General features: G+C 37.2%; 1 protein-coding gene across 1 annotated transcript; it reads left to right on the forward strand.

Moving 5' to 3' along the window:
- Positions 1-8,768: 8,768 nt before the first annotated feature.
- Positions 8,769-17,369, forward strand: LOC140152179 (uncharacterized). Its single transcript, XM_072174480.1, has 2 exons — positions 8,769-9,369; positions 17,302-17,369. Exons 1-2 carry the CDS (start codon positions 8,769-8,771, stop codon positions 17,367-17,369), a joined length of 669 nt encoding a protein of 222 aa, XP_072030581.1.
- Positions 17,370-23,517: the final 6,148 nt, after the last annotated feature.

A 23,517-nucleotide genomic window follows, 5' to 3' on the forward strand; every position in this document is an offset into this window, starting at 1 on the left:
AAAATGATGTAAAAGGAAGTGATACAGGGCGAGTCAAAATAGTGCAATAAGGCCATCAAGCCAAATTTATTTCAAAACCAATTTGATTTTTTTCAGTTTGCTAAAACGTTCTATAAATGCTATACTCAATATTAGTCACCTGGTGTGAAAAAATGAAATGAATCGGCTCCACCGTTTATTTTGTGATGAGTATTAATCAATCTTAATGAGAGCACCTCTATAGAGTGACACTGACCGCGACATTCAAACTTTAATAGAGCTAGAGTGACACTGAACGCGACATTCAAACTTGATTTTGCGTTTTTTGCATCCTTTTTATGTTCAAATACAGTATAGCGTCTTTCACATTTTTGACACTCTTCATACCCTTTAAGGGTAGACGCGGTAGTGTTGGTCGAAGCAGTAAAAAGGCTATTTTCATTATCTAAATCAATATATTATTAATTGAAAAATAACACTTTGATGTTTTGCAAAAGTTGATTTTACCAATCATGTACTTTGAAACCTTGCTTGATTTATTGTTGTTAATTATTTATGCATATGTACGTTTTACAAAAGTGTTGTTGTTTCAGCTCTCTTTGTAACATAACTCAAGAACCACAGGACCTATACAAAAGTATATCTGATATTTGAATTGTTCTACACACTCGCTATGAAAATAATATTCAATGCAATTTTTTTTGGTTTGACTCTTTTTGTAGACTGATATCACTATCCAATAACATGTTACTCCCAATGTACTGCCAAATGGCATTTGTTGCATATATTTTGGAATGATATTTTAAGCCTTTTTAGAGTGAATTTTTCAATCTTTCTTTCAACTGGAAAGGATTTGTCCCTAATTCGGGACGGAAAAAGAATCACTCCTTTTGATTGAAAAAAAAATCAAATCACCCGACTAAATATACAGTCGAAAATGATTTCAAGTGTCATTAATTCGGAACAGCAAAAGATTTAAAATTTGATATAATTCTGGTACATACCCTGTGTGTTAGGGTTAGGGTTATAATTAGGGTTATAATCAGGGTGGGTTATAGGATTAGGGTTATACTAGTGCGCAGGGTATTCCAAAATTATTCCGAAAAGTTTATTATTCCGAAAAGTTTATCTTTTGAACTACTTCTTGGCAGATTGAATTGAGAATTCAATCAGGCAATTTTTTGAGAGTAATCAAACTAGAATGGAGTGCATAATAGTTTATTAGTATGGAACATTAGTAGTTGCATTTCACGAACATTTACGACGCATTGCAGCTCATTTGACCCATCGTACAAATTTAGAAGATTTGCAATTGATCTGGGTCTTACGATGTGTTCAGGATTTACGATGCATCACAAGTGCCGAGCTCCAAAGTTTAAGTGAAAAGCACCTCAAAACCAGCTTCAAATGATACGTCTTTAATTCCTACATTTCTTTAATGGAGAAATCACTCTCAAAATTGGAGATATCTTGCGACGTGACCTTGTCTTACTGAACATGACGAAAGCGTCTCCAAACTAAACTGATTTCATATGACGTAATAGACAGTAGTTCATGGTAGCCAACGTTCAGGCAAGACACATTGGTCCGATTTCTTGAAGCTTGGCTAGTCTTCCTAAAGCCAGTAGGCTAGCCCTACCAATGTGGATCCCTTTTATTGATACATCTTTCTAGGTGATGTATGGTGTGAAATTGTAAGCACTGGTATATAGAACTAATTGGGCTTAAGCCTGATGGCTTAGGAAGCCTGCCCATGAGAAACCGGCCCATATTCCTTAAGTTTTCTGTTGTTGAAGACATATGTGCGTATTGTAGTGATCGAAGTTGCCAAGTCATGCAGTCAGGCAGTCTATCCGTAATCGGACGTCAGGACAAAATTAATAGGTTTTTTGGTTGACTCTATTTGACCCCGAATTATTTAATACAAATTATATTATGCCCCTTAGTCTCATCCCGAAAACACTGGTATTCCTTTTGTATTTGCGAATTTATTGGTAAATCTTTTGTTGAGCATGTTGAAAGAACGACACTATCTCATTTAGCTACGCGGTAGGAAGCCTTCTGCGAAATGATTTGCCTTTTTGTTCATCGGAAATTTCTTTTTAATGAGATGATTTTGCTTCCAAAAATAGTAAAAAAGTGCGTAAAGTTCGATGCAATAATTTGGTTGAAGTTCCGACTTAAGGTCAACCACCTTAAAAAAGCCCACTTTTAAAAGTACTTTGTGGATTAATTGGGAAAAGCATTTGCTTGTTAGGAATAAAAAAGATTATTGTGTAATTGACAATTTTTTTTGTGGGAAGATCATAGAAATTCCTATCTTGGTAACAGGTATATAATGAAATACACAAAAACTACTTCAACTCAAATTGTATGCATATTAATTATGTAATTTGCATATTTAATTAGTGAAAATTGGAAGAACTAAAAAAATGCAGGATTTTCACTGATAAGCAGTATTTGCGGGAGCATCTGGCACTTTTTTAAGGCATTTTAGGCGATTTCAGACAATTGAGCGCACTTTTGTTCAAAGTTATCTCCCAGCAAATAAAAAACGTTTTTGACATCCTTCGCAAGAGGTTATAAAAGGTTGTCAGAAAACGTTTAAATGTCGGGTTATATAATAAAGGGTATATATACATTGTCATAACATTAAAAAACAAGTTTTTGATAACCTGCTGCAAACATTTTTACATAAAGTTATTTAAGTGTTGACAAAATATTTGGCAAAAAATTGTTTGCAAAAAATAGCTTACAACAATATTTTTGAAAACATTTTAAAAATGTTGTTGCAGTGTGTTTTCATACAAAACGTTTTAAAAACGTTTTCATGACCTTTTTATAACCCGACATTTAATGTTATTAAAACGTTTTTTACGTAAACCAAAACCCAAAATATAACGTTTAAAACGTATGTTTATTGTGGGCTGCCATTTAGTCTGAATTCAGCCTGTTTTGTTGCGATTTTTGCAGAAAAGTGCGATCTCTCAATTTTTCCTCAGTGAAATGAGGCCGTTTCAGTCATAGGCCTATATGGCGTATGCTAATCACAGTTTTTGATCCAACCACTCTCCTTTAAATTATCAGTTGCCATGTTACAAGGCATCTGGCATTTTTCTCAGTGTCAGAAAACCAACTGGCAACTTTCGTGTGTGTCTGTTGACGGTTAGTAGCATGACGTGAAATGGGCTGTAAACTTTTGTCCAATCACGGCTGTTTTAAATATAAGGGCTGGTAAAAAAAAAGTGGTATATGTGCCGTAACCAGAATCCGCGGCTTACGGCACGCGTTTGATGGTTGCAGATTGATAGGGGAGTCAACTTAAGAAATCGTAACAGCATAAGTCTATGTACACCAAGAAGCGTATGTAAAGCTATTTAGTGGCTTCCATTTTAATATCTCGACATGTCGACAGCACAGACATTGCCTTTTATAATATTAACATTACATAATGCTGTGTTGTAATGCGGACGTACCTAAAAGATGGGGCGGTACGCGGTTGGCCGGAGTATTCCCACAAAGATTGACTTAGTTTCAGCAACGAGTACATGCCAAATGTCCTATAATACGAGTAAGTATCCAAAACAATTATACGGGGCTAAATTAAATTCCATTCTTTCCATGGTACATATAAATAGAATTGGGTAAATGAAAGTTGAGATGAGTCCGTCCTTCGGAGGGAATGTTAAACCGTTGGCCCATGTAATACCTGAACACGCAGCTCACAATCAATTTCAAAAGGAGAAGACTGTCCCAACTGTCCCGGTAGTGTCTAGATAGTCGTTTATCTAATGTGTAGACATGATCTAAGACAAACCAATGGTCATGCATGGTCGCGTATAAGGGAATTGCTCCGATTGATGTCCAGGAACTAAAACAGCAGAGTGATCTTTATGGCTATAAAACTAAAGTAAAAGCACATATATATCATGTAATGTAGTTGTACATTCTTAAAGTACTAAGCAGATCCATCTAATCGTAACATACGCCTTCAGTGCAGTATATCTCAAAAATAATCTTATTAATATTATAATTATTAATAAATAATAATCATTAAATCAGTTTATGTTATTTACACCATTGTCAGAAGATAATGGTTACATAATTGCCTTGTTATTACACTATCCATGTACACATAATAAAAAAACCGTTTACATGCAACCAATATTTCAAGAATGTTAATCATGTTAATCGCAATTAGCCAACATGAAAACATCTTTGAGGTATTAATTAGCGACAAACCACTGAATGAGTAATCTTTTGGGGCTATTATCAGATTATTAACTTGAAGTAAATCCACTTTCTAGCTATCGCCGCCTGTCGATGCTCTGTCGGTCGAAAGCCCAGGCCGATTCAATTCAGGACCTAGCAGCAGGGTCAACTACCGATAAATACGTGCACTCAACTGATATAAAAAGGATGATAGCCTTTGGATATGGCCCTCTTATTCTACCGTCTTTTCTAGCCTCCCTCCTTACGACACACCCCTAGCTCGTTCTCTTGACGAACGCATGCACAAAATGAGGACAGTGAGCTCTAGGAGAGACTTGATGCATAGCCAGAAGGCTACAGACTTAACAAGCGAGGAGAAATAGCGATAGCTGGTGCTTAACCTCAAAAGGATGCGTGAAATTGCTCGAAAGGAGAGATATAAGCCTTTTGAGTCCTGAAGCGAATGATGAAATTGAAAAATAGAAAAGTGGGCCTAATAATTTCACCCGTACGAAGAGGTCTCATTGAGTTATATCGCATTGAAAGGTTAATAATGTGAAGATGCAATCAATCCGTGTGAGATCTTCATAGAGGTTATCTACTCTTGATGATATAATATGGATACCGGGTATATAAATGCAACATTTTGCGATCCAATTCAATCTGCATGCATGTAGATCAACGACATCGACATTGTCATGATTGTGCGTAGTTTTAGGGGATCCGGATCACCTTCGTGACGTATGCAGTGGTCCGCACGGGTCTCCGTAAGTCTAGATCGCTGAGTATTTCGAGTGTCATTTCGTGTCAACGGTATCATTAATTAACTGTTCTAGGGTACATGCAGGTAATACCGGACCACTAAGGACAGTTACCTAATTTGCATAAAAATAAAAGAAGATGTGCCAAAAAGTTATTGTTATTATGAACAAGCTGTCCTGTAAGATTAATAAAACATGCAATCTTATCTTGTTTTTACGTTTGTTTGGACGCTATGACGTCAAAATGATGTCATCGCCAAGTGTCCGATATTACCTGCATGTGCAGGTAATACCGACCCATGTGTAATCTCTATGGTGAAAAACAAAATTTCAGAAAATCATTCTTTTGTGCTAAAATATTTCTGTTACATGTTTTTTTAATGTAAAATGCTAACTTAACAAGAAAATACAAATTTCTTAATTGTATAGGTTTTCGCATTGACAATGCACACAATTAGCCATGTGTCCGGTATTACCAGCACCCTTTCGGTGTCATTTGAAATAATCATTGATAACAGGAAAGTGCCACTCCTCGGATGAATTGTAAACTGATAAGCTTAACCCATCCCCTAACGATCATAAATATTGACAAATGCACCCTCAGTACCAGAGTATTTGGATATGCAATGATTGCAATCATAAAATGTGACATTAGGGCCTATTCGCTACTTGCACGGTTCCGCCATTATGCACTATGTGCGGGAGAGCCTCGAACTGGCAGCATACATGAAAGGAAGAATTATGTAACCTTACACAGAACGTTATGACTAGTTCAATTCCCATTCATGTATGCTGCCAGTTCGAGGCTCTCCCGCACATAGTGCATAATGGCGGAACCTGCAAGTAGCGAATTGATTTTATATCAGGCCAAATAAATGACGTCATTTTTTGGACGATTTCACTATTTTTCAATTTGGCATTAATTTCAAACAGTTTGCTGCATAGACTCCAATGATACATTTCTAGACTCACAAATGATGTCTCTAAACACTTAACAAACCAACTTTAAGTGTCTACCTTCTTTAAGCCGGTTTTTGCCAAAAATATAACAGGTGTCCGGTATTACCTGCGGTCCGGTATTAAATGGAGCTTATTTGATTTTAAATATTGTTCACTGGTTGTTGACCAGAAGTATTGGTAGCAAAATTACGAATATGTATGTGATATAGAGATGATGTGTGAAAACTATCAATTGTTTTTCTCTACGAAAAGATGGACTTACAAAATATTAATCCTTTTCATTTTAGAACCAAAGATACTACAGTAGAGAATCAAAGTAGAAAAACAACAGCATGAACAACAGCAATATTCCTTCGATTTCGTCAGGTTCTTTGGTACTTCTCAGATTTTCAGAATGATAAACCAATCATTCTGCATTAAAAATACAAAATTATCAAGCAATCGTATATTCGATAACGCATTTGCTCTTATGAAAGCTATCAGTCAGAGCTTTCGTCAGGTTCTTTGGTACTTCGATGAAAGCAAAGCTAAGCAATCCGAACAAGTTACCAGCCCTTCAGATTTTCAGAATGATAAAACAATCATCCTGCATTCAAATTACAAATTTATTGAATATCACTCAGTCAGAGCTATTAATAGTATTATACAGAGCAAATGCATTATAACTCTGTATAATCACATCCTGTAAAAGTATACAAACTCGATTTCAAAGTTATTCAAGAAATTAATTCAACCCCAAAAGTAGTCACTATCGCGTCATATATAAAACGTGAGATCCGAGAGCTTATGGAGTTCATGCCCGTTTGTTGTAACCCAATTTGTCCCCCGATTTGTTCCCAAGTCTCTATTCGTCAGCTCAGCTGCGTCCAGATACGTGTCAACAACACGTTTTTTTCTCCACTTCACCAATCGCATTCTCACTAATCAAGCAGTACTAGTATTTTATTCAAACGAAATGACCATCCTGCAGGGTCTGATTACTGCATGTACCCACTACACTGGAGAAAAGCACCAATTTTATTTTTTGAAGTAGTAAAATTCGATATTGAACTACTTTCTTTTCCAGTTAAAATGACGCAAACACTGGTCTGTGACCTTTCATATAGGTAGATTAGGATATTTGTTGCCATTCTAAGTTTGTTTCTGGGCACGGGAATATCTTAAGTAGCCCTTGGATAAAATCTTAAAGTGCTATCTGACTGAACAAAACTAGGCCAGGTCATTCACATTTCAAACTGAAAAAAAAATCAACGGAAGGAAAAGTTACTAAGTAGAACGGGGTGTTTTTAGCTAGCTAAAGAACATCAGTTTAAGTTCGTGTCAACGAATGATATTGTCCACAATAACATGATGATAGCTGACTTCTGATTATATCTGATACAGACGTACCTGGATAGGTGACACCAGATGTGTTGTTACAGTGTTGTCCAATATTTTACTTAAGTATTTCTTTAAGATCCAGTGTCATAAACGGGATTCAGTGCAGTGATATACCTCCTGAAAGTTTGTATTCAAGTTTTTGTTAACCATGTTATCGTAAAGCATACCGTCCTGTAACATTGTTTAATGGAATACCATGCGGGTCCCCAAATATATATGATGGTCAGAGCCAGCAGCTTTAAACTTATGTTCAGGAAGCCTCTTTTCAAGCGTACCGCTACACTATCTGATGTATATAAGTGGCATTACATGCTAAACAGGCTATTTCAACCATGTCTTTCAGGGAAATAAAAGTCTGACCGATGCAATGTCTGATGAAGTTTAAAGGCTCAGATGTTATCGCTCAGATGCACCTTCAAATTATGTATAGGGTGTACATAGTAACAACCCTGCTGATGGACTCGGACATAGTTTCCTGTGTGCTGGATTTCTCTTTCTTTATAATCTTTATATCCACACAGTTGCTGCTTGATATGCGTTATTTCATGTATTTCCGCCCGTCTGAAGGGCCTATCACTATTTCGCTTCTGTGTGACAGCGAGCTAATCACACTTAATTTGTTTTCCAGAGTGTGACACAAAAGGCAATATTGGTCAATGCGAATTGGTACCCGGACTGTTAATCCGCACGATTAAACTGAAGGTGTCAAGGAAAAGAAGTTACCAGTTTTCCTCTTCCTTCCTGGTGAATGAAATGTCAATCTCCTGCGTATTAATATGTTTAGTGAACTCTTCTACTTTTGCGCTCTTTATCACACAGAATGTGTCATCGACATAACGAAGCCAGAATCGTGGAGGGTAAGGAGATGATGGCAATGCTTTTCTCTCATAAAATCCCATACGTTATAGCCACCAGAGGATACAGGGGCTTCACATTGCAACCCATCGTTTTGCTGGTAAAACTTACCTCTGAATAAACAAAATTCAAGTACTATATTATTATTTGATGCCGGCACGGTGTCCGGGTCCACCAACAGTGTGTCGAACGTATTCTTAACCCCAGACAAACAATGTCTATGTTCTTAACTGCTCATACAACGCTCTAAGAAAGGCTTTCGACACAGTGAATCACAATATTTTCGGCCAAACAGTGCATCATATAAAGAACACTCAGACTTTTGTTGATCAGGTTAGGGATCTTGTTGTACATGCGGATGAGTCCCTGATATCCTTTGATGTCACTGCGCTGTTTACATCCATCCCAGTCAAGGATACCCTGAATGTGATCAAACATTTGCTGGAAAATGATAACAGTTGGCAAGTAGACAGTGCTGAAAACCTTAGTGTTGACAATATTATCCAATTGTTAAGCTTCTGCCTTAATACAACATATTTTGTGTTTAGGGGCCAAAATTACCAGCAAAAAGATGGGTGTGCCATGGGCAGCCCTTGTAGCCCGTTGGCAGCGAACGCTTACATGGAACACTTTGAACGCATTGCTTTAGCGTCCGCTCCTCACCAACCGCGTACGTGGTATCGTTATGTGGATGACACCTTCTGCGTAATTAAATCGTCGCATGTGGAGGGGTTTACGAACCACATAAACAGTCAGGACCCTAATATCAAATTCACGCGCGAGGAAGAGCGAGACGGGCAACTTGCTTTCCTCGATACGCTCATCTCTCGGAAACAAGACGGATCTGTGAAAATCCAAGTTTACCGCAAACCTACTCACACGGATCAGTATTTGAACTTTAGCTCACACCATCCGCTGGAGCATAAACTGAGCGTCGTGAGAACACTTTTATACAGAGCGGAGACGGTTGTTACTGATCCTGACGACAAATCGGAGGAGATAAGGCATGTGAAGGAGGTGCTACACGAGAGTGGCTACAAGGACTGGACATTGTTCAGGGCGCGTCCTAAACCAAAAGAACAAAATAAGGACAGCGACGAAGATAGCTGCAAAAAGGGCATCTTTGTCACCTTGCCATACGTGGAAGGCCTCTCGGAACGGTTACGCAGGGCTTTTAAATCTGCTGGTGTCAGCACATCCTTTAAACCACAGAATACCCTACGTAGGTCCCTTGTCTCCCCAAAGGACAAAACTGAACAAGAGAAACAATCTGGTGTTGTGTATAGCATCCCTTGCAAAGACTGTGACTCCTTATATATTGGTGAATCTGCAGACGCAAGCTCGAAAAGAGGCTAACAGAACATAAATCCAAAGCGGCCAGTTCGAAGTCAGCAATCAAGGAACATATTGACAGGAGCAAAGGGCACCAGATTGACTGGGAAAACGTTAAAGTGTTAGAGAGGGAGTCTAAGGACTTCCCTCGTAGGGTCTTGGAAGCCATCCATATTAGAACTAAAAGACCCAGACTGAACCGTGACAAAGGGTTGGACATCGACCCCGTCTGGGACAACCTCCTGACCCCCGGAACCAAGGGGCGGCACAACATCTTCAAGTTTGACGTCATCAACATCTGTGACGTCATCGGAGGTGTCCTAGTACTACATCACTAGCAACAACAATCTTCAGAGCAATAACATCCGCTGAAGACGCCGGTTGACCCGGTGAAAGCGCTCCGGTGAGTGTACTAAAATTGAGTAGCGTAGAAGTCTAAAATTGCTTCCTATTCACAATATTTTAATTGATAAATTGCCAAATTTTGGTATGGATGATCATGTTGTCAACTGGTTCAGAAGTTACCTTAGTGATAGATCTCATATAACTGGTGTAAATGGGTCAAAGTCTAATGACCAAAGAAGTTCTTGTGGAATTCCACAAGGCTCGATACTTGGGCCGCTATTGTTTATTTTATATGTTAATGAACTGCCTAAATATGTTAATGTAAAGGTGAGCATGTATGCTGACGATACAGCAATTTATTATTCTTCAAAAGATGTTAATGATATTGTTAGAATACTAAATAATGATTTAAATAATGTTGACAACTGGCTTGCAAGTAACAAATTAAGTCTTAACGTTGACAAAACCCATTTTATGTTAATTGGTACTCCACAAAAACTTGCAAATTTATGTAACAATGATCTTAATGTAAACATAAAAGGAACCCGTCTTCAAAGGGTTAATCATTGTAAACACCTTGGCATTGAAGTTGATGATAAACTGTTATGGAACAATCAGATTGACCAAGTGAGAAAGAAAGTTTTAACTGGTTTGTATTTTCTAAGGAGAGCCGCAAATTTTATCCCCAAACACCATCAGTGTCTACTTTATAAAAGCATTGCTGCCACTCACTTTGACTATTGCAATGTTGTTTGGGGAAGATGTAACAAAACCCTTAGTAATAAACTTCAAGTCTTACAAAACAGAGCAGCAAAAATTATTACAGGTGTAAGTAGATATGAGTCAAGTACAGAAGCTTTAAATGTTTTAAACTGGAAAAATCTTAAAGAAAAGTTATACATAAACGAAGCAGTTACAATGCATAAAATTGTTAACAATCAAGCACCAAAATATCTGTGCAATAGATTTGTTAAAAAAGAAACTTGTTATAACACCAGAAATAAAGATGTTTTTATCATGGATAAGCCAAATAATATAAGAAGCGCAGCTTTAGTTATTGAGGTGCTCAACTGTGGAACTCGATAGATGACAATGCTAGAAGCATGTGCAATGTGAAACATTTTAAACAACTTATTTCTTAATATTTGTGAATAATTTATAATTTTGTATATTTTATATTGCTCAATATCTGTATTATTTATGTAATAGTGATCTTGATGATGTGTTTTAATAAGTTAAATTTAATTTGTATATAAATCGTATATGATGTATGGATCTTGGGTATGGATGATGCGTGTTGAGGGGATGAAAGGGTTTAACAATAATATGCTTGGTGAGTTGGGGGGTGCGTGTATGTAAGTGAGGGGTGAGTGGAGTGTATGTTGTTTCATGGTGGGAATATGTGTGATTGTATGAAGATGAACATAGGTGCTACTTTTATAGTATTTTATATTAATATGAAATTTCTGTTTTTGTGCAATAGTGGGCCTGCAAATTATCATGAACGTTTTATTGTGAAAGATGTATGGAGGGTGTGTGTTGAGAGGGTGAGAGAGGAGTGCATGTGAGAGTGTGACTGTATGAGGAAGAATGCAGGGTTACTATTTTATTTATTATATATATTTTGTCTTTTAGTAAAATATCGTATTAATTTTAGTTTAGTCTATGTACACTAATGTATTATATTTTAAATTAACTTGTGTTTGTTAGTAATATTTTTAATATCCACACGGACATGTGGAAGAACAATACTGTATTGAACATGTTTTTAGCGTGTATAAATAAAGCTATTATTATTATTATTATTATTATTATTATTATTATTATTATTATTATTATTAACACTTTATGTCTCATCAGCATGATAAGCGATGTCCAGATGAAGGCCAGCTTTAAAATAAATGTAATATGGGCTGAAACGTCCTGACTCAGTCCAGTTTCTGCCAATTTCTCTATATCTCCAAGTGGACGTACGTACTAGAATTATACTGTTATAGTTGTTTTTATTAATTCTGGTTATTAACCTTTTGATCTATTGTGATTCTTCTTAAATTCTGAAAAGAAATCAAGCAAAACAATAGCAAAAACTAATAGAATACGTACTTTGAAATAATCAGTAAGTGAGATTGTATACATTATAAAAAAATACTTATAAAAATACAAATTATTTTGCCAGATTCGGAGGGAAATAATTAAAACTACAACTTACATCTGAAGATATTAACAATACCTGATACAATATGTTTAAACCAAAACAACATGTGAGCAAAATGACAGGTTAGTTGCAACCATTTCATTGAGAAAATCATGGATATTATAGGTTATTGATGGCATGGCATGGCTCACAGCAAAGCTCTGTCCAAGATTTAAAAAAAAAAGTTTTCTTAGGAATTTCCTCTGGCAAGATGTTTGTTACTTATTAGTGGACTCTTATTTATGTTTTCTTAAAGCATTTCCTGCTGTTTTAGATGCGTTGTGGTGTTTGAAAACTTAGAAGAGGGCATAGATTTCTTAAGGGTTTCCGATTGTGAGCGGAAGTATAGCTGATCGTGTCCAGGAGTTTATTACGACTGTAAAAAGGTGCATAGATGTTTCCATTGTCGCCCTCTTGTTACTATTGACTTGTTTTTGAAACAAGCCCGTCTGCTATATTCCTGTGACACTGACAGGACGTTTTGATTGTGAAGATTTAATTCTTTATATGCAATTAAGTTTGATAAGGACTGCAAATTTACTAACTTGACTTTTCCTTAACGTTAAAGCCTTAATCTCCTGGTAAATTCTTGTACAAGTTCATTGTTGAATTCAGCTTAATTCTCTATAGGGACATGGTTATTTTTTCTTACAATGGAAAATGCTTTGAGGTGCCGTGGCGATGAATCAAAAAGGAAGCCATTGAGGCTAAGTGAAGAGATAATGACCACGGCCGTGTCATTATCTCTGTACTTAGCTTCAATGGCTTCTTTTCTGGTTCATCACTAATCATAATGGTCCTCCTGAACAGACGACAATTGCAGCACAACCGTTATCCGCTCTGTTGCAACTACCTCCATAGTTGCTTTATTTATTTCCATGCTTTATCATAATTCCCTCCATCCATAATACCATAATTCGGTGTACGATATTATGTGTCTTGTGAATTGCTTGTCATCTTAGTCCAGTTCCAGTCCATTCGTACAAACAAACTGTTTCCCAAGTTGCTAATGGTACCATGAAACTTAAATGCCCATCGGTGTGTCATCCAAGGCTTACTATCCGGCTCAAAAGTTGACAGAGCGTTCATGTGTATTTACCCAGGGTTTACAGGAACGATATAAACACATTTTGAAAAACAGAACGTCTTAAACACCACCAATAATGGCTTTAAATGTTTTCTCGGCTAAGAAATGGCACCGTGGTACACTGGCCTACTAACCAGCTATTTATTCCAGTCATCACCCCTTTTTATCCTGCGGACACATCTTTTAGATGAGAGTATTGGCTTAAAGCACAAAATACAAGATCGTATAATACGGATTTGCCTTCCAATATAGGTCACTGGCCTATAATATTCATAGCAAAATTAATACCAGATTTCATTTTTTTTTGCTTTGATCGACAAGGAGTATTAATATGATTAGAATACTGGTGTCTAACAAGTTACATGCAAAGAAGCCCGCGTTTCTGTTAATCCGTGACTCAAATGCATGGACACATTGTGAACAGTAAGCGATGTACGCAATTGGTTGTCTTATAGACGGGGTGAATGACCTCTTCAAATCTATTTTAGACTTCAACATTAATATTTCTTTCAATAAGTACAAAAATAACATGAAATTAGACAAGAGATTTCATTTGTACATGTGTACATTTGTCATTTTGACTGCAGACCATTTGAAGAAATTCATAACTGATTAACCAATTCGCCGCAGAAGTGATGATGTAACAGGATTAATTGCCATAGCAATATATGAATACAATTATTAAATATATCGCCCTGCACTTCAAGCAGGTTGCACCCATCATCTGTGTATGACTGCAATCATTGCTTGAATACCAGGTGAACGTTGTAGCGCAGGGTGATATTCAAACATTGTATTCATATATTGCTAACAGCTTTTCAACGCATAAAAGTTATCTAAAGTTAAATCAAACCTTTAGCCATGTCTCTTCATTAAAAACATACTTAAACTTGCTTAAAATATCTACTTGCACTATTTTCTTTAGCAAGAAAATTTTGCGCACTTTACAAGAGAGTTTCTAGCATGCCCATATTAATCATGTTAATAGGCTTAAATGTGTATTCTCATTTCTAAGGACACTAACTTAATGAGATTTTTACCATGTGTTTTCCTCGAAACATTGAATCACATTCATGAATCATTAAACTGATAATAAAAATATCAAGAAGTTTAATAACCCACAGATATTGTCATAATACCTCTCATGTGATTTGAAGTAAAAACAATATCTCATTGCCAATATTAGTGGCGATGACTCTAAATTGAATGCGATTTTCAACACATCCGACCTATCCCTGTCTTAACACATAATTTTATTTTCTATACCTTCACAATACGTCATAAAGCCATATCTATCTACACTGTGAAAATCCCAAATGCATATTACATAGTAAACATTATTTTTATCTTGACGCAAACAGTTAATAGAAACTCTAACATTGAATCAGAAAAACGCGTATAGCGATCTGCACAAACCTCGTGGCTGTTTGAATTCCCCGCCCAGCACTAGTGGCTGTCTACGGCATCCGGCATGGTCTACGGAAAGTTTATACTGCAATAACATTATTGATTTAGCAGTACTTATACGCTATTATGCGCTAAATACCGGATAACCTGGCTCACTATAAACTCGCTTTTTGACAATCTATGGTGCAAGTACAGAAAACAGTTGTTATAATGTGTAGTGCCGGGCAATAGGCCCACATTTAAATACGTCTGCGAATAGTGACACATCGCTATGGTAAATAATCCTACACAACTACTTCTCTACGGCGAATTGTGAGCAATGAGATGCTCTAGCTGTACAAAGATTTAACGAGATTAACTTATATCCTAAACTTTTAATTTAGGATCTCTGAATAAACCGACCAATTGTATGCGAAATCATATAAAAATGTAACAAGTTTGAAGGCAATCAATGCAGTCAGTCTTTTGAAAGCCACAACTTCCCAAGCCATGCTAGCATCACCTTTTCGCTTGCTGCTTTAGAACATTATAGGACACGTGAGAAAAATTCTGTCATTTGTGTGCCAGGACATTGTCTGAGCTGGGTGGAATTTCGGTGTTATGAATGACCCTAAACTGCGCAATCCTGACAATATCCAAAATGCTGAACATAATATTGTTTCAATTTATGATTGTTGCAACCCCTCTCTGGATTTTCGTTTTACATCCTATATTAATGTTGGTCCTGCGCCATGAGTTGGGGCCCCTTTCGGTAACACATGGGACATTTTGAAAATTACAATGGCTTTCATCTTGCAGCTAAGTAACATCTTACTTGATGAGGCTTGTTTTTCTGAGCATTTTGACACCTTTTAAATGAAAATGGCCAAGAAATGAGCTGGTGCTGGCCAAAATACCATTTTCAGGAGGGGGGGTCTCAAAAAGGGAGGGCGAGTTAGCGCAGCGGTAATTCCCTCGCTTTGCACCACTGAGGTCCCGGGTTCAAGCCCCGGCGCGGCCCAAGGACTCATGTGCACTTGGTTTATCCCGATTCCATGCTCGCTCTCGCAGGTTTTCTCCGGGATCTCCGGTTTCCTCCTGTATCGCAAAAATCGGTGATTAGTTGTTTGGTTATCAAAAAAACTTCCTTCACCCAATGGAATTTGGGGAGCTGCACAGATAATTGGTGGATGTTACAATCTAAATGCGGATAGGTGTGCGCCGTTCGGCAGCAACCTAGTTGATGCGATCTGATTGTTATTATTCACCATTGCCGCGAAATTACAGCGCTTTGAGTCCTCTAAGATCTGGAGAAAGGCGCTTTATAAATCCAAAATTTATTTATTTATTTATTTATAAAAATATATTTGTAATAAAATGATGTTAATTTCATATTTTAAAGCTTTTTATTTCATTATATGTTTTTGGGGTATGTTAATCCAGAAATTGTGTTTTCATGACCCATGGACCTTCCCGTATCTTTCAAATTAACTTTTAAAGTGTGAAAATGGCTCCCTATAGCCACCGGCTCCCTAGCCACCACCGCAATCGCCAATTCATTAATTAATTAATCCTAATTAAAACTGAAACAATATGAATCAATTATGTTTATTGCTATGGAATGAATATAGATTACTCTTTAAAATGACACCAAATTTATTATTGTATGACAAGTATTATGGAAAATACGACATCATAAACATCACGTAAAGTGGAAAAGTGTTACTCCTCCGCCAAATTAGGTACCGTATCCCATCTCATGGCGCAGGACCTGTTATTATTTTGTTAGCAATATAGCTATTGATCTACTCCATATTTCTAAATCCACATATTCTCATAAGAGCTCATAAGGGCAAAAATCACCACCTCGATGATCAAGTGGTAAGAATGTAGGTTAATTATGTTTCACTAAGATGACTGCTAGGATTGTCTTATGATTATGTGAATTCATTAGTAGTTAATTTGTGTAATTCAACAGTGCATAAAGAGATACACAAGGACTGCACACACAGATATCGATAATCCCAACCTCTTTTGAAGACTTATAACTTCAATTATTATGCTTTTTTTACTATGCCCTGCACTACAAGCAGGTTGCACTCATCACCTGTGAATGTATGCAATCATAGATTGAATACAATACAGCTCTTTTCAAAGATACTAATCTTACAGGTGCGAGTGATCAGCATCATGAATATTCTATAGAAATATGATCCAGATCTTTATCTCTGTTCTTTGACATCTGTGGTTTAATGCAGAGGTACCGCGTGAACGTACTAGTGCAGTGCGATATATTCAAAAATTGTATTCATCTGTAATTGCTATGGTAGTTAATCCTGTTACATCGTCACTTCTACGGCGAATAGTGCAGGGCAAAACAGCCAAACAAATATTGTTTTTACATATCGCTATGGTTATTAATCCTGTTACATCACTACTTCTACGGCGAATACTCGGAAAAAGTTATGTAGTGAATAACAGGGAAAGTCTTGTTTCATATTTGAAATAAACCATACACATCGATCGCGTGGAACTGCCTATCCTCGAATTAAGTGAATTGAGACTAAATGGAGCTATATGATTCTATTCATCGCTTCCGACATTTATTGGATTAAACTTGCATATCATGCGGGGAAATTAGAATGACGCTTTTAAAATTTTAAGGATGATTCCTATCAGAACACTTCAAAATGTCTACATTTTAAGCATAGGTATGAACTTCTGATAAGAGAACATTAAAGTCGAAAATCGCGCTGCACTTCATGTAACTTTTTTTAAAGATTAAATGCCGTTCTCACTCTGTGTGTCAGGTGGCACTATGGAGCGCTGCTGTGGTCTTCACAAGAGAATAATGGTATACCATCTCGTTGCACCATGATGCACGTAGTCATGGTAGTAGGTATACATGGAGAGCAATGGATAAGCCTCGGCTTTTCCATATTGCTTGACATTCCTTGCACAGGAGTCCGGCTTGCGATAGCCATCAGTTCTCTTGATTTCAGTTGTGCTATCACCGATGTTGTTATTCATTGAACCCAAGTAATCAAAGGTCCCTTTTCTTTATTAGCCTTCAAAAGATCAAATTGATCCTCCTCTGTTTGAAAAGTCCGGATATCCGGAGCTTGGATGGATGGAAAAAGTCTGGATATCCGAACTCCTCTATAGGGGGTGTGCGCTTATTTTCTGGAATAGCCCAATAAGCTATTCAGCTATTCTCGGTTGCTACATAGCCTGCAAAATATTAGAGTGGTATCATCAGCGTACCTTATGTTAGTGATCTATGACTAAACATCCTCCCACCTTCAAACCCCGCTAAAGCTGTTATCATGATGTCTTCAGATCACAGGTTTGATCCAGTACACAGCCCTGCCGTAAGCTTCTTCCGATCTTGAACCAATCTGTATCCCCGGGTCTGTATCACCATTCACCACTACTTGTTCTGACTTCATATTCGTGGTCTTCATATAATCGGCCCACATGCTTGCGAAACCCTTCGTCTTCATAGTTCCCACGTCTTCGGATGGCTAACATGGTCAAAAGCATTGCTGTAATATAATTTTTGAAGCACATGTAAAGAGGAAGTCTGATCTGTATTTCCCAATGCATAAGAAACCTATGCTGTGGGACATAATTGCACACTGAGTTTTCCTGTTCAGTGATTTAGAACAAATAGCTATAGCCAGTCACAAGGTTGATACAGTTAGCACGGAGTTGCTCATTATACAGCCTTTCCGCCCAAGGTCGAAATTACATCAGCACATGACTGCTTTATATGCTATTAAACTGCCTGTCCAAGAAACACCACTGCCGGACCAAGCACAGGCCTGCGCCGGACTGCAGCATCTATTCATCTATTGTTTCCGATTAGAGCGCTGACATATTGGAAAATGTTGATGAGAAAATCTCAAAGTGGAAACAATTTTTATATTGAGAAAATGAGGCAACAACAATAATTTTTATCGAAAGACAATGGTTTAGAATTGTCAAAAAATTTGCTTCTTTCATAACCAGAAAGAGTGGACATCCATAATCACGAAAATACCGAAACTTAACTTTTCCATGATAGAAAGTATTGATTATGTGGAAAAGTAGAGTGTAATGTTTTTTGTCACAGTAAAACCAGTGCGTCCATACAGCAGTATTTTTGTGCGCGCCGGGTCGTATAATTCAATGTCACGTAGAGATGCAATGAATAAGTTTAAAATGAACATTCCTGGTGTTGACAATGTTACGAAATCCTCTCTGCTCATCAGATAAAGCGTGTTCAAGTCTGTTCTTCATTCTCTTGATGATGATCTTCAGCAGCACTTTACTTGCATGGCAAATCAGGCTGATGGTCCGGTGATTGACACACTCTTTAAAATTTCCTTCGGCAATGGAATTTAATACTGCTCTGCACCAGTTTCCTGGCCATTCCTTCTTTTACCAGATGAGACAACATAAACGTCAGGTATAAAAGTTATTTATTTCCCTTCTTTCCCAGTTGCTTTCCACAACTCAGAAATTTATGTGATAGCAGTTTTCATTTGCTCCATAGCAAACTCGACTTCCACAGATCACTGATGCTCTTCACACCGGACATACACCTTGTCATCTTGTACGGTCAAAGAGGTGTGAACTACACTGAACCCAACGTCGTTAGATGTCTTCACTTTCGGTAAGAGTGTAACCGTCCTCATGTAACATTTATTCTGGTGACTCACTAAGTTATTTGGCAATACCAAAAGCTGCTTTTTATTTACCCTGTATCTTTCCATTTCCTAGGACTTCTTTCACAAGCATGCACGGCCGCGATAGCGCAACGCGATGCGAGATCATCGCCGACGAAATTTTCACCGCCAAGCGGCTCAGATTTCATTGCGGCCGCGCGGATGTGGAGTCTGAACCCGTTGTTTTTTCTCTCCAAAAACTGAACATTTTTTCTCAAATTTGACCTCACATGTAGATTCATCAAGTCATTTCCATTCTAAATAGGCATATGTATACTTTTATATACTTTAGACCAACAATTTCGAAGTTATGAGGCCCAAAAGTTACCATAATTCCAGGCTCAAGACCAACCTTAATAAAAGCATGAAATTGCAGCTTAATCATGTTAATGAAACACCCATTCTATTCTAATGTCCACTAGCCTATCTTTTAAATCCATGATCATGATGATAATCATGGTTAAGTTGCGATAAGGCACGTAACTGGAGTATCTAGGAACGGAAATGTATTATTTATGTTGCAAGAATGTTTCAAAATTAATTTGAGAGCCTTACATAATTTGAAGCAGCGTTATTTGAACAGCAATGTAAAAAGTTTTTTAAAAACATGAAATAGTAGCTTAATGAAACACCCATTCTATTCTAATGTCCACTAGCCTCTTAATTCTAGTATATGCCTACAAATTAATGGTCGGCACAAGTGTTGGGGCACATTCAATATTATAATGTAAATGAGCCCTTCATTGAATCCTGCAATGTTGCCTCATATGCCTTAGTGGTGTTAGAGATTGGAATCAGTTAGTCCTTTCTCGTTACCTTAAAGGCTAGAGCAAATATTGTATCGTCCAAAACGGATTGTCAAGATGCAAGTCAAGTCTTACGAAATGGCATTTCCTGAAAGACGTAAATATTTATAGAAATTAAGTGAGATGTCTCATGATCTATCAAAATATTTGAAGAAAATATAGTCTTTTTAAAAAGTATAACAATAAATTTCATTAAAGCTCCTGGAAGTCAGCGCCCTTAATATGCGTCTCGTTTGTATTTCTAGTATATAAGCAGCCCACTCTGAATTGATACATGTACCTTTCAAAAAGGACATGATAAGGTCTTTAAGGACATGAATAGGTTGATGTGACAAATTCATGTATTTCATCGGATGGGGACTTGTGTTGACAAATGAAGGAATCATATCGCCTTTGGGTATTGCTACTTGTAAATATACACATGACACAACAATAATCTTGATAATCTCCCATACTCATACAAAATCAAGATCTCATTCATGAAATACTATCATCCGATTTCCAATGCATTTATAATATGTGATAGATGAAGAGGTAAACATTAGTTAGTGGTTTGCATATTATGGATAACAAACTGTAATTTTGTTGTAACTTTTTTCCATTTTTTTCCCCAAATCAACTGTGAATGATCCCAGCACTTCAGAATACGTATAGTGGTTCTCCAAAGTCACCAAAAACTTAGAATATTTTTTTTAATGGATTTTTTCCCCTGAATTTTCACCTTTGTATTGTGCATCATATCGATGTCCTATCAGTCACGTAGACCTGTAAAGCCAAAAAAATTGCTTCAACGAATGATCGTTATGTACAAAGGTATAGGAAACTGCATTATTAAAAGCACATTTTCTGTGTGAAGGAAGCATATTTTTTAACTTATAAAAACAGGTCCCAGAATGTTTTTTACATTTTTTCAAAGGTTGTAGTCATCAAATATGTGTTGAAATTGTTGCTAGATATGGAGTCTAAATCCCTCCTTAAATGCAAGCTGAAGTGTATGAAAGCCTAGGGTTTCATTTTCACCTTGTTCTTTATTGTTTGTTTGTTTTTTGTCTATAAAAAGTGTCTTCTGTAGGGGCATATAAGGGTTTTTACAGTGTAGAAACCCTCTACCTTTGCTCAACCCCCACCAGGGCTTTGCCCCTGGACCCCAGCAGGGGCCCTTAAGTGGGCCCCTGCACCCCCGGCCGTCAGCGGCGATACTGCTGGCGCTCCGCGCCCTCCGTTCGCCATGGACTCTGTTTTCTAGGTTTTCATTGTTGGCAGGTATGCCTTAATGCGTTGCTTTTGTATTTATAGTATATATATATAAACAGCCCGCTCTGAATTGAGCTCTTACCATGCTTACGTACTTTTCAAAAACACGTGGGTCTTTGCAACTTTCATACTTTAAAGACACACTTTCACTCCGGGCTTTCACTTTTCATTCCGACCACCATTTCTTCTTATGCATGTTATCATGTACTCATGTCTGGCAAAATCGGTAACATAACAAGTTTGTCGGTGTAAAGAGGGCGTCACTTGTAACTTAACAACAACTAATACGTCCATCATGTTGCTTCTCGCAAGATGCACTGTTTATAGGTCGCGTTTGTTCAATTTGTTAGCTGTGTTTTTCCGGCCGCTTCTTATATTTTACAGTGTTCATTTAAAATATTATCATGATTACGTGCATCAGTTATTATTTGAATGGTGGTACCATGGTGATGGACGTATTTGCAGAGCCATGAGAAGCAAGTGACACGAGGAGATGAACGAGCCCTAATTGACCAAAGCTTTTTGAATAGCGTTATGTTCAACCATACAACGTTATGCTCGTCAACAGTTGTTGAGACACCTATGGAAAAGTTGCATTGTATTTCCGTTATTTGTAACGTGCTGAAATGTCGCTTCCGATGTCAAGCCTGAACATCCTCTAATCTCCCAACCCTTCCTCACCAATGTTAGGTTCATTTACATTGTCCTATTGAATGTGCCCCAACACTTGTGCCGACCATTAATTTGTAGGCATAGACTAGAATTAAGAGGCTAGTGGACATTAGAATAGAATGGATGTTTCATTAAGCTGCTATTTCATGTTTTTAAAAAACTTTTTACATTGCTGTTCAAATAACGCTGCTTCAAATTATGTAAGGCTCTCAAATTAATTTTGAAACATTCTTGCAACATAAATAATACATTTCCGTTCCTAGATACTCCAGTTACGTGCCTTATCGCAACTTAACCATGATTATCATCATGATCATGGATTTAAAAGATACGAATGAAAAGATAACAATTATAATAATAACAATTACATACAATTTCGTAAATAAAACCTTAAAAGAAATCCACGCATCTCCCACTGTTGATAAGAGTTGCATTTCGTCAGCCTGATACCACATGGATGCATTAAAATTTTTCGCCAATATTTGCATAAGAACAAATGATAATGAGATAAATGGGGATAGCCAGAAATAATTAGTGTGATTACGTAACTGATGCATGCCTCAACCATATTTTGTACTTTGGTCTCAAAATAAATAAAAAATGATTTAGGCAACTATTATTTGACAAACAAACATTTCTTGAGTAATCTCTCTTAAAACAATATTATTATTCAGATTTTATTTGCAATAATTCCTCCTTTCGCTTTAAATTTTCCGTTTTCATGGTTCTCCCACTACTCATTTAATACGAAACCCCTTTGTGTAGAATAGGTGGCGTCATCTGAAATACCCAAACAAGTTACTTCTGTCGCGTCTAGATACATCTCATGTATGTCATGTGTGGCAAAATGTTCCAGTAACATTTAAGTTTGTCAATGTAAAGAGGGCGTCACTTACAACTTAACAACAACTAGCACATCCATCAAGTTGCTTTTCACAAGTTGCACTGTTCGTAGGTCGCGTTGGTTCATTTTTTTGGCTGTGCCTCGTCCCGTTTCTAATAATTATTACCCTTGTACACTCTTCGTGTCATTCTACTAGAAATAGTGGTACAATGATGACAAGCATAATCATGATAATGTCAGAGAAGCCAATATGATATGAAAAGTTGACCAACTCTGTGTTGACCGGGGGCCTTTAATAGTATCTGGGCATGTGCTAGAAGGGTGTCTCAGTATGGTCCAACATGGAAAGTTGGAACGGGATGGGTGTTTTTGTGTAAATTAGTCTTATTTTTTGTTCTATTTCATTCTACTTGTACTTTGCACTAGTCCAACCAGATGAAGCTCACATAATCATATAGTCACCGATACTATATGGTTCCATGTTTATGGTCCTAGCGATCCGATCATTAACCAGGGTTATATCGTAATTTCTATTTCCGGAACCATAGAAGCCAGGTGCCCTATAATTTTTCGCCTCGATGGGTCGGTTTCCGAACTATATTATCACCGGTATGCTATCTCGGTGTCAAGTACAAAATGCTCAAATAATCAGAAAAAATTTCGGCAATGGGCCATCCCAAGAACTGTTGTTTCGTTGTTTTTTCAAAATCAGTGAGCCGACTGAGGCCATTGTCTCCTAGG

Source organism: Amphiura filiformis, chromosome 5 (genome assembly GCF_039555335.1).
Source record: "Amphiura filiformis chromosome 5, Afil_fr2py, whole genome shotgun sequence".
NCBI lineage: Eukaryota > Metazoa > Echinodermata > Ophiuroidea > Amphilepidida > Amphiuridae > Amphiura > Amphiura filiformis.